Source organism: Stegostoma tigrinum, chromosome 40 (genome assembly GCF_030684315.1).
Source record: "Stegostoma tigrinum isolate sSteTig4 chromosome 40, sSteTig4.hap1, whole genome shotgun sequence".
NCBI lineage: Eukaryota > Metazoa > Chordata > Chondrichthyes > Orectolobiformes > Stegostomatidae > Stegostoma > Stegostoma tigrinum.
In genome coordinates, this window is record NC_081393.1 from 18676491 (window position 1) to 18689773 (window position 13283).

At 43.8% G+C, this 13283-nt stretch overlaps 1 protein-coding gene across 1 annotated transcript; it reads right to left on the reverse strand.

The window, feature by feature from the left end:
• Positions 1-6947: 6947 nt before the first annotated feature.
• On the reverse strand, positions 6948-9518 carry LOC132206660 (probable G-protein coupled receptor 139). Its single transcript, XM_059641201.1, has 2 exons — positions 9300-9518; positions 6948-7980 (listed from the first exon to the last, which is right to left on the reverse strand). Exons 1-2 carry the CDS (start codon positions 9427-9429, stop codon positions 7055-7057), a joined length of 1056 nt encoding a protein of 351 aa, XP_059497184.1. The 5' UTR covers positions 9430-9518; the 3' UTR covers positions 6948-7054.
• Positions 9519-13283: the final 3765 nt, after the last annotated feature.

Consider the following 13283-nt stretch of genomic DNA (forward strand, 5'->3'; position numbering starts at 1 on the left):
TTCTATTTATTACACACTGAATGGATTTGGCCAGCTATCACAGAATAGTATTTCTAGCAGTTTTTTCCCCATCAACATCAGAAGCTATTGGAGTGTGAACAGAGTTGGGAGCTGCCTTGTGGAAGCACAGCAGACCACCTGCTGTGGGTTAATGTACAATGACATTAGATTTGCCCTTCACCTTCTCAACGGCAACGAGGAACGGAAATAAATTCTGGCCAGCCCATGTTCCACAAATGAAGGAAAAAGAAATGATCACCTTGTGGTTGAGGTTTCTTTTTTCAAGTTTGAAACAGAATAAGCAACCTGGATGTGGATAGCCAGCTCTCATAGTCCTTGCATCGTCAGGTACTTCCTGCAGTTTGCCAAGGGGTGTGTTTCTGGGATTTTACTAATTTGGAATAGTTAATTAGGAATAGTCACTGCAGCTATGAATCAGTGATGTTTGTTAATAGATTTCAGTTATTCGAATTCAGTTCCTTATTTTTTGACATTTTTCTGCAGATTTTGAATAAATTGTGTTTTGAGTCCTTTTGTGCAGTTTGATCAGTTGATTTGGGTCTGGAATGCAAAACCTGACATTTTCCTTTTAAATAAGGTAAAGTTGAGGTTGGAGCCGCCTTTTGAAACATTTTGAGTGTTTCTTGTGTGGTGTGGACCATTAAAGTTTCAGACATCCTGCTCACTCTAAGAGTTGGCTGTAAGGAAGCTGGATCAGCGTTGAGGTCTCTCTACGTGCAAGTAGAGGGTGACTTTGTGACTGGATATCACAGTCTGTGAAGTTATTCCCAAGGGGATTGAAAGTGATGATGCTCAGGTCGGTACAGTGATGATGGACAAGTGAAAATCCAATTAAGTGTGTCACCTGGGGAGGGACAGGAACGGGACAAATTCAGAAGCAGTGTGATGACAGACTCCAAAATTGGCCAATGGGGCGCGCTATTCTTGGAGGGATGGCGCGATGATGGACATTGTAAATTATGCGTGAAATATTTTTCCCACAACGTCGAAACAGGTCAATGTGCCCAACCGTCCACACCAACCCTCCGTAGAAAATACCACCCAGACCCATCCCACTACCATCTCTCTGTCTTCACCACCTCCTACACATCCCTGAACGCGATGCGTAGTTTTGCACGGCCAATCCATCCCACTTGCACAACTTCGGTTTGAGTGGGGAAACCAGACCACCAAGCAGAAACTGACACCTACCCAGGGAGAGAGAGCGCAAACTACAGACAGACAGTTGCCCAGGACTGAAATCGTAACCAGTTCTCTAGTTGCTGTGAGGCAGCAGTGGAAGATATGGAGGGATGGTTGGCTGGAAATGGAGACAGCCGATGGCACAGGACTGACAGTGGAGGGAGTCGGAAGTCTGGGCATTGACAGGCATGCAATGTTGGTTTGGGATGTTGAATGATAATTCAATTTATTCTTTGAATGCAATGTGTTTTCTGACAATTGACGATTGTTTGGTGACCATCATTCGGCTCTTAATGGACATGGAAATTTAAAGATGGCACGAGAAGCATGTGGGTTGGCTAATGGAGTAGAATCGAAGTTGTGTTTTGGTTGGGTGAGAGTGATGACGGACATGGAGACTGGTGAGTCCTGATAGGGGTGGGAAAAATTGATGCTGGACGTGGAGATTTGTCCATAGAATGGAGTTGTAATGGGCTGTATGCCGGAATAATGATTAATTTGAGGACTGGACTGTGGAGTGTCAGAGATTGTTGGATGTGGGCTGGTATTGATGAATGTCTCTGACACTCTTAGATGTGATGAGTGCGTTGTTGAGCGTTGGAGGGAGTGAGATGAAGTATGCAGAGCTGGCCAATGGAATGGATGTGATAGAATGGATGGTGAATGGAGCTCTGACGAACATGGTGATTGGTCAATTGGAAGGGATGAGTGATGTTTTACTGAGAAGTGTTATGATTGACAAAGAGATTATCTAATAGGATGGCTGTAATGTTGGTGTTAGGTGTCAGAGGACGCATGTCTAATGGGTTGACAGCATATTTTGGAGCAATGAAGAATGTTGCTGGACTTGGACCATGCCCTGTTCGATAGCAGCAATGATGTGGCATGGCGTACAGACTGATGGTGTATCTCAAGAACTGCCAATTCCATTGGGTTAATATTCGGCTGGGAATGGCTGTTTTCATGGACCTGGTAATGGCCATTAGTTTGGTCGTATTGAACGATTTGAAGGAAGTGTGATCTTTGGCCTGGAGATTGGAGAATGAGATGAGAGCAATGTACATTTGTTGAGGACAGGAGACTGATGATGTTGGTGATGACTGCCAAATGGCATTCTACGTTTCAGGGTGGGAGAAAGAGAGATAGTGAGCGTGGACACTGGACAATAGAATGGTCATAAAGGAATGGGGAAGAGAGAATGTTTATGAGCATTGAGACTGACCAGCGAGATGATCATTTTGAGTGGAGAGGGAAGGCAGTGTTAATTGACATGCAAACTCACCAATGTGATGATTGTACTGAGGGAGGGATGTAGGTAATGAGACGCATTAACTTAGTTTCAAAATTTGGAGCTCACGGGTTCCAGCTGCCTCATCTTCATTAATCCAATCATCTGGTTATGTCCCATCAGGATGATGTCATGAACCTCCTCTCCATCCTGGGTACAAAGTTTTAACCATCCATTCCTTTCATCACCCCGACTCTGAATAAATTCTCTGTAACCCTTCTTACTGTGTTTTGTTTAAGCATTTTGGCAGCGTGTACCCACAACAGCCCCATATAGGACTGTCTGTTTGTTGGACATTCCTTGTTCCCATCTCAGTCTGGACCCTACCAACAAATCTGTTACCACTTTTGGTAATGTAAGTGGTGCTGTTTGCCACTGTTGTGTGCAGTTAGAAAATTTATCAACTTTGTTTCAACATTCCATCCTGTTCTCAATTCATCTGGGGTCCATCTCTGATACCACTCTTACGGTCGGCGCAATCTCTATTTCTAAATCTGGGGATAGAATAGCAACCAATTTCCAGTATAAACCAACCGACTCGCACAGTTCCCTAGAATATACATCTTCACCACTTGCGTCTTCTAATGACTATAACCATTCTGCTGTTTTCTCTGTCTCCATCATGATTATTCTAACAAATGCGAACTTCCTCAGGGGTATCCCTGAAATGTCGACCTTGCTCCTCTAATGGATATTCCCCACTGCATCTAAACTCAACCCTTTCCTCACTTGACAAAACAAATTAATGATCCGTCTCATCCTCACTTTCAATTCGATCAGCCTCAACATCAGAAACACCAGAAGTTGCAATGTCAGTCACCTCCACTGTGATGCCACAAACGCACTTAAATTTAACTTGCCTCCCGTGTCCGTGTTCTTCAGGGAAGTTCAACAAAGGAGTTTAGACAGTTTCATCCATACCCCAAACACACTTCCATCCAGACGGACAGCTCACCAGATCCACAGAAATGTCCACCGAGTGCAACGTTCCCTCCAAATAAATCACCATCTTGAATTCCAAATACCTCACCTCGACTCCACTGTTGCTTGATTATAAAGCTGGAACTCCTTCCCTGAGGCAATTACTCATGAAAATACCTTATATGGACTGTCGCTCCTCCAGAGGGCAGGTGGCGAACACATTCTCAGGGGCGACCATGTAGAGGCAATAAACGCTGGCCTAACCAGCGATGTTAACATCACATGAATTAAATATCAGAAAGTGATTGGAATCTCCATGTGGAGAGAAGGTGCGCTAAAGATGGGCATGGAAACTACCTAAATGTGTAAGCGCTGAATTGATGGGACTTTTGGATCTTGATCTGGCTGATGGTTTGAGAGCAATGATAGGATTTGAGGGAGAGCAGTGGTAAAGAATGTTAATGGCAGCCTGATTGAGAATGGACGTGGTGATTCTTCAGTCAAGGCTTAGTTCTTTTGGAGTTGGACGGGAGAGTGACGGAGTACATAGAGACTGTCCCTTTAAGTGTGAGAGATGTTGCAGTGGGACTGGAGAGTGGTGATGAGCCTGGAGATTGGCCCATGGTGTGTGAGTGACGGTGGAGCACAAGTGGAGCATGGTCACGGACATGGAGATTCGCCAATGGCAGAGTGAGTGGGAAATGCGACAATAAACATGGCGATTGGCCCATGGAGTGTGTGCAATTGTGGAGCTGGAGGGGCAGGTGAAGATGAACACAGAGACTGGCCCAGAGTGTGTGAGAGATGGTGGAATGAGAGAGTTGAGTAATGATGGATATGAAGACCAGAAATTTGAATGAAATTTAAGGCTGTGATGTGGAGATTGATAATTGGTTGAGAATAAATTTCAGTCAGAATTGAACAAGATGCGTGTATGTTCAAAATCAAAAACTATTTTCACGGTGTGTTTTGATCATAATCCATACATTCCAATTGAATTGCATGCCCTCACTACAAATGGCTTGCTTGTCTCTCTGCAGAGTGATCCATCACGTGTGATGAACATGGGACATCAAAGACCATCTTTTGATCTCTATATAGGTTGAAGAAAATAAGGAAATAGGAGTTTAATAGGAAGTTGGAATATCGATCATGCTCTCCCCTGCAAAATGACCACGCCCAATCATCCAACTCGGTCCTCTGTTCCAATGTGGCTTAGTATTGCACCTCAAATTTTTAACTGCTTCCTTCATCAATAATGGTGCAAGACTTAGAGATAAGAGGAGCTGTAGATGCTGGAGAATTTGACACAACAATGTGTAGACCTGGATGAACACAACAGGTCATGCAGCATCATAGAAGCAGGACGGCTGACGTTTCAGGCCTAGACCCTTCAACAGAAATGGAGGAGGGGAAAGGGGGTGCTGAAATACATAGGGAGAAGGGGGAGGCAGATAGAAGATGGTTAGAGGAGAAGATAGGTGGAGAGCAGACAGACAAGTCAAAGAGACAGGGAGGGAGCCTGTAAATGTGATTGTAGGTTGGGAGATAGGGAGGGGATAGGTCAGTCCAGGGAGGATGGACAAGTCAAAGTGGCGGGATGAGCTTAGTAGGTAGGAAATTGGGGTGTAGCTTGAGGTGGGAGTAGGTGAAAAATGAGAGGAAGAGCAGGTTAGAGAGGCGGGGACGAGCTGGGCTGGTTTTGGAATGAGGAAGGGGGAGGGGAGATGTTGAAGCTTATGAAATCCACATTGATGCCGTTGGGCTGCAGGTTTTCTGAGTGGTATATGAGTTGCTGTTCCTGCAACCTTCGGGTCGCATCATTGTGGCGCTGCAGGAGGTCCATGATGGACATATTGTCTGATGAATGGGAGGGGGAGTTGAAATGGTTCGTGACTGGGAGTTGCAGTTATTTCGTGCGAACTGAGCGTAGGTGTTCTGCAAATCGGTTCCCATGCCTCCGCTTGGCTTCCTCAATGTAGAGGAGGCCACAACGGGAGCAGTGGATACAATACACCACCTTAGGAGATGTGTAGGTGAACATCTGCTTAATGTGGAACGTCTTCTTGGGGCCTGGGATGGGGGTGAGAGAGGAGGTGTCGTCGCATTTACCGCAACTAATCCCTCACACCCCATCCCCACAATAACGACCAAAAAAAAATCCTCCTCATCCTCATGTACCACCCCACCAACCTCCGGATCCAACACGTCATCCTCTGACCTTTCCACTACCTGCAATCCGATCCCACAACCAAAGACATTTTTCCCTCCCCACCCTTGTCTGCTTTCCGGAAGGACCACTCTCTGTGACTCCCTTGTCCGCTCCACACTCCCCTCCAGCCCTACCACACCCAGCACTTTTCCCTGCAACTGCAGAACGTGCTACACCTGCCCCCATACCTCCTCCCTCACCCCCATCCCAGGCCCCAAGATGACTTTCCACACCAAGCAGATGATCACCGTCAATCTGCTCATGTGGTACACTGCAGCCAGTGTACCCGTTGTGGCCTCATCTACATTGGGGAAACCATGTGGTGGCTCAGGGGCTGCTTTGCAGAACACCTTTGCTCGGTGCGCAATAAACAACTGCACCTCCCACTTGCGAACTATTTCAGTTCCCCCTCATATTCCTCAGACGACATGTCCATCATGAGCCTCCTGCTGTGCTGCATCAGTGCCACCTGAAAGTTTGCAGGATCAGCAACTCATATACTGCTTTGGGAACTCTGCAGCCCGATTTCACAAGCTTCAAAATCTCCCCTCCCCTACCACATCCCAAAACGAGCCCAGCTCATCCCCACCTCCCTAACCTTTTCTTCCTCATATGTATCCCTTCCTTGCACCTCAAGCTGCACAGCTATTTCTGACCTACGAAACTCATCCCACCCCTTTGAAATGTCCGCCCTCCCTGGACTGACTTATCCCGTCCCGAACTCCCCACCTACGGTCACCTTTACTGGCTCCATCCCTGTCTCTTTGACTGCTGTGTCTTCTCCCCAGCTCTCTTCTCCTCGATCCATCTTCTATCTGCTGACCCCTCTCTCCCTATATATTTCTGAATCCGCTTCCAATTCCCCATTTCTGATGAAGGGCCTTGGCCCAAAACGTCAGCAGTCCAGCTCCGATGATGGTTCTTGGCCTGCTGTGTTCATACAGCTCTACAACATGTTCCAAGACTTGTTGAGTTTGCCAATGACACTCTGCTTCCATATTAGATATCAGCTTAGTAACTATTTTGCTTTTATTTTGTCTGTGAATGATTGAACACTTTTTTTTAGTTTTACTGGTGAGACAGTGAGCCTGTGGTGTTTTCTCTGAACCTTGTTGAACCTTCAGCCTGACACCGTAGCACCAAACCAGGTAAAAAAACTAAGATAATCCTGAAAAGCGAGAATGATAAATGTGTTTAATGAATAGGTCAGTCTGCGTAAAGGGATACACCAGCACAACCTTTAACAGCTGCTTGAATTTATCCTGAGTCAAGTCACAATTTAGAGTGTTTGTGCAGTAACTGAGGAACTTTTATTTTCTTTGGGAATGAATGAGCAATTTTTTTAATGAATGAGCCAGTTCGTCTGTGTTGTTTTCTGAGAAACAGGATGTATCTGCAGCCTGCTAACACACCAACAGTACATTGAAACATTAAGGTAATCCTGAAAAGAGAGAATAACGGATGTATTTAATGAATAGGTAGATCTGCATAAATGGATATGCCAGTAGGTTCTTTAAGTGCCGTCTGAATTTAGTTTGAGTCACGGCATAAATTGCAGTGTTTGTGCTGCAACTGAGGAGCTGCAGCACGAAGCCCAAGTCATGCACAGAAGTGGGCAGAAGCACAAATTGAATTCCTATAGCATCCAACCTCCAGCATACAGAATAAATCATCAACAATGACCATAAGACGATGAAATTGGCTGAGAGAAGAAACAGCAAGGTCATAGACTTTCTTCGACTCTCCATCTCTTTGTCTCTGGGAACATCTGCACTACTGTGAGCCCGTAGTTTTCTGCGGGCTCTGCTGCTCACTGAAATGTGTCTGACCGTCAAAATATTTAGCAGCAATATCAGAAGAAATGGAAGGCATGGATTTAGAATGTTATGGATGAGCTCGAGCACACCATAGACTGGGGACCACTTCCCATCCGATGTTACCAAACAAAACCAAGGGAAGTTGGACCCACGATACCAAATCTCAAACATGAAATACCAGAATACATTCTTTAAACAACTGATAACAGTCACTGTTCCGAGAACCAGAGTTGCCGTTTTCTCATTACAGTATCTACCCTTCACATTCAGGCAACAAATGGCGACAAATCGATCAAATGTGAAAGTGACAGTGAACCAGACAGAACAGTCAGTGGCTGCATAAAGCAAGACAGCGTGGAAGTTACACACAGGGAGGGTTGTCAGGGAGTAAATTCCATAGGTAATCGGTATATGTCTCATTATCAGATCAAGAAAAGTGACTGTAAGATCCGCAACGGCCATCATTAGCAGGTAACGAGTGATACATGCAGACAGCCCACAGTTCCTGCGAAGCAGTATGAATATTGTCATGACGTTAGCTGCAATGAAAGCAGGAAGAAAGCAATGTCATTTATGAGCATATAGTGAAGAACGTCACTTTGACTGATAACCTGATGTGATTTCCAAATGTGCTCATTTACAGAAACATTTGCATTTGGAAAACAAAATAAATGGCCTGCACTATTTCAAAACATGCAATGAAATATATTGGATACACTGTTTCCTCAACAAACATATGCACACGGACAAGGGTATTGCATGAAACCACCATTGACAGCATCACTACACTCTCATTGCCAGAAATGCTTGCGTTCAAATTCGAAAAGTAACATTATTTCAAAACGTCAACTGCAACATTCTCACTGTCATACCATCAGATACACAGAAAAGAGATTACCGGAAAAAGCCATGATCCACTGGATCCCGGCTGACGAGACAGTGATGACTTCGTTGTGACAGAACAGATCATTGCAGCTCGCTCCAGATTATTTAGTTGGGAATTAAGTCGAGGAAATTGTGGCTCTTATCCTGTTTTCAAAATTTTTGGAAGTGTTTGAAAAAGTCAATGGGCGACAAATATTTCGCAGCTGTCATTTTTGGAGCCTCACTTCATTAGAATTCCGGAGAAAGTTTTTCTTTCAAGACCGGAATTTTTTTTGATCCTAATGAAAAAAGTGCACATGCACTTCTCTCAATCATCGGTTCGAGCACAACTCAACAATTATCTGGCTTCCACATTACAGGAGCACGTAATTGCACTGGAAAGAGTGAAGAAGATATTGATCTGGAAATAGCCTGCACTGCAGACAGTTTGATATGAGGAGAGATTTCAAATACTGAGGTTGTTTTCCTGATAGCAGCAGAGAATGAGCTGTTGGACATCGTTCAAATAAAGGAGAATGCAAAAACAACTCTAACAATTAACAAGTTATTGATGGTTAAAATGTAGTTTCAGTGATAAAGACATCGTCACAGAATCTGTTTGTAATCTGTCGAAACATTTCCCGTCATTTAAAGTAATAGCGGTTTGGGCGTTGATTTTAACAAATGTTGAAAGAAAAACTACGTCATACAAGTGGGAAAATGCTTCAGAAGAAATATCCACGGTTGAAAGGAGAAGTGGATAATGTTTGACTTCTTGCATAATTTGTAGCTGCAATTGCATGCAACTGAACTACCTGATGTGGAGCTAATTGTCTCTGATGATTGCACAATGGCTTTAATTGACAGTTAGGGGATGAAATGGAGGAGCTGACACCTCAGTAAGGTTCAGTAGGATAGTCACAGAATGAATGACGATGTCAAGACTACTGTTAACAAAAGGACTTGCAATTCATAGCTAAATGCGGAGACTTACCGGGGACTCCAACAAAAGCAAGGATCGGATAGGAAAAGCACTGGATAATATAAATCAGATTTTGCATCCAATAATTTGAAAAGTCGAGTTGAGAAACAACAAAAAGAGACCAGGATAAACTGCGATCCATTGTTGGAACATTTCAGTGTCTTGTTCTCAGATTCTGATCTAACCTATGTCTCTCTCTCTATGCAACTGTTAAGCTGTGTCAGCGTCAGAGGTGACAGTCCCGGAGACACTGTGAGATAACATGCTGAAAACAGTCCCTTATTGAGAGAAGAGGTAACTCTCCAGAGACACAATTAGGATCCGCAGAGATTGAAAATAATCACTAAATGAAGAGCTTTTGCAGTCAGATAACTTTACAGATCAGACCTTTATTTGCATCAAAAAAGATGACAGAGCCTCCTCCGAAATTCATTGACCTTCAGAGGATTCAAGCTGACCATTCGGTGGCTCTGCTAATCAAAAATGATCTTCGTTGGGCAGCACATGAATTTTTATAAACAACAATGTTTTCTCTCTCTGACTCAATTGTTGTCACTCTTATCTCTCTGAATTAATGTTTACACTGTCTCCGAAAATTTACTGCCATAATTTGTTGGCAACCAAATTTAAGCTAAAGCACCGTTAATTAACTGGAAGTATTCTTGCCTTCTGTTGCAAGCAGCATTACAATGTGTTTTTATCGTCAATGTCTGGCTTTCGCTGTAAAACCATAAAGAGCCATAAAGGGTGCGGTAACAATCTTGGGTCTCCACTACAGGCCTTTCCAACAGTGAGCATGATATAGAGGTGCAAATAGGCCCACCTATTATGGAAAGACTTTGGAGCAACAGGGTGTGTTGATGGGAGATTTTAATTTTCCCAATATTCACTGGGATTCACTTTGTATTCGGGATTTAGATGGAGCAGAATTTGTAAGAAGTATTCAGAATAGTTTTATAGAGTGGCATGGAAGTAGTCCAAATCGGGAAGGGTCTATACTGGACCTGATGATGGGAAATGAGCCCAGCCAGGTGGTTAATTTCCAGTATGGGATTACTTTTGGAATAGCGATCGCAATTCTTTAAGATTTAGAATACTGATGGACAAAGACGAGAGTGTTCCCAAAGGATGAGGGCTGAATTGGGGGGAAGGCAAACAAGAGCAAAATTTGTCAGGAGCTGGCGAATTCGAATTGGGAGCAGCTGTTTGAGAGTAAATCCACATTTGGTATGTGAGAGACTTTTAAAGAGAGTTTGATTTGAGTATGATACCTGTGTCCCTGTGAAACTGTGGGATGGAAAGGACAAAGTTAGGGAACCTTGGATGACCGGTGTAATTGTGAGACTAGCAAAGAGAGAAAAGGAAACATACATAAGGTCTGGGCGTGTGAAAACAGACAAAGCTTCGGAAGAATATCAGGAAAGTAGGACTGATCTGAAACAAGGACTTAAGAAGCCAAAGAAGGTGTCATGAAACACGTTCAGAAAACTGGGTTAAGGAAAATCTCAAAGCCTTTTATTCATAGATAAGGAGTGAGAGGGCAACTAGGGCAAGGTTTGGCCTGCTCAAGGACAAAGGAGGGAAGTTATGCGTGGTGTCAGAGAAAATGAGTGAGATTCTTAATGAGCTCTTCACTTCGGTAATCACTGAGGGGTGTTTTGGAAGCTGATGTAGAAGATACTAATGGACACACCTATTTACATTTGGAAGAAAATGGGCTTAATAGTGATGGGCAGCATAGTTTTGAGTAGCAAGTTCACGTCTTACCAACTTTATAGAATTCTTTGAGGACGTGACAAAGTTGATAGATCAGGGAAAGGCTGTGGATCTCACATTCATGGACTTCGGGAAGGTATTTGCTAAGATTCCCTATGGTAGGCTGATGGAGGAGGTGAAGTGGCATGTGGTCCAGGGCGTACTAGCTAGATGGGTAGAGAACTGGCTGGGAAACAGGAGACAGAGTGTTGTGGTGGAATAGAGTTTCTGAAAATGGAGAACTGTGACCGGTGGTGTTGCACAGGAATCCGTGTTGGGAGCACTGTTGTTTGTGATGTACATTGTCTGCTCTGCTCTTTGGGGACACTGCTGGAAGAGTCCAACACTGGACAGGAAAGAACGTTTCTGGCTCGCTGTTTTGAGTGCTGACCCCTTTTTTAAAAACCCTGTACTTTGCACTGAATTTCCCAAAAAGACAGAATATCCTATTGCAATCGATCCGGTGCAATGTCTTCAAGATCGTATGTATTTTCTATAAGTCACCACTCAATCATCTAATCACCAAGGATGCTCGTCCAGCTTGCATTTACTCTCAGGGTAAAAAGCAGATTTGATTCTTCTTGTAACTATTGGGTGAGAGAGTCAACATTTTTTCTCACAGCGGCCACATTACACATAATAGCTTATGAACCACCACCCAACACATCCCAGACATTAATGTGAACTTTAGCCCTGATTCCTCTTGAAATGGTGTTGTTCCGAAAATTCAGCTCAAAGTTATTTAGCTTTGTCAAAAACCTGCAATCATTTGCTGAAACTGCCTGGTTACCTTCCTCCCAGACCGGTTATGTACACGCTGCTATTTAAACATTTCTTCCACAGCTTTCTGCTTCAGCAGATTTTCTCACAGATTTTATAAGTCACATTGATTGTTTTGAAGACTGTCAATGTGCACTGCTGCGACAACAGCAATCTCTCCCTCATCTTCTCTCTCGCTGTCTCTTTCCATCTCTCTCTTCCACCCCCCCCCCCCCCCCCCCCCACCATTCCCACACTCTGTCCCTCTCTCTCTTCTTCTTTTCTGGACAAACTGACGTTCTGTCTGTCGCTCTGTCTCTCTCCCCTTCTCTTTCTCTGATACGATGAGGACAATTTCGGACTGAGATGAGGAGAAGTGTTTTTACAGAGAGAGTCGGGTGTTTGTGCAACTCTGTGCCACACACAGTCACTGAGGTCGAAACTTTGAATGCATTTAAGAAGGAATGAAATAAATTTCTTGGAGCCTGAGAGGCATACGGCAAATGTGGGGAGAATGCGGGACTGATTTGTTTGATCAGCCAGAATCTTATTCATTGACAGAACATGCTCGAAGGGCTGAATAGTTCCTGTTTTCAATGCATATATGTGACAAATCATCATCTCAGTTTTTAATTGAGGAAATTATCTTTCTGACATTGTTTGTTTCATTGTTGTCTCTGTCCATTTGATCTCATTAATTATATGAGACAAGCCTGGTTATGAAAATCATTACATTTTATCCACTGAAACAATTGAGTTAACACACTGGATTTTGGACAGGATGATTAGATGTTAGCATATCACCTTCCTCCTCTCTTGGTGAAAAGATGTATTCTGATCTCTGTTTCAAATGGCCATCAGTGTACGCTGAGACTGTGACACTCGGTCTGAATTCCCTGCTTATCGGGAATATCCACCCTGCATTTACGCCATCCAGTCCTGCCAGAATTGTACTGGTTTCCATAAGAGCATAAAACTCACAGAACTGGAAATCAGCATTGCAGGAACGGCCGGCATTAAAATAAAACTCAGATATTGTATTGGCTACCTTCGGGATAAACTGGAATACAGGAGAAGTCATTTCTTGCTGCAATTGTACATCGATAGGAGCACCACGTTAACCGTACGCATTCCAGCGAGTACAATCCGAACTGTGCTCTTCATTCATCCGCACTGCCATCTCAGGGATCATGTTGCAACCTTTGTTGAGCTCTGTCTGTACTCAGAAATCCTTGGTCAGGTCAAACTGTGTAACGTACAACTGCAGCAAGAGATGCCTGCTGCTGTATTCCAATTGTCTCCCGAAGATAGCCAATATTATTGCTTTTTCTTACTGCCAGCTGTTTCTGCAATGCTGAGGTTCAGCTGTATGAGTGACACCTCCTTCCTTTCCCAATCCATTGCCACTCAGATAATAAACTGCCGTACTTGTTTTGCTTCAAAAGTTGACAACCTCACATTAATTCTCTTTAAGCTTTATTT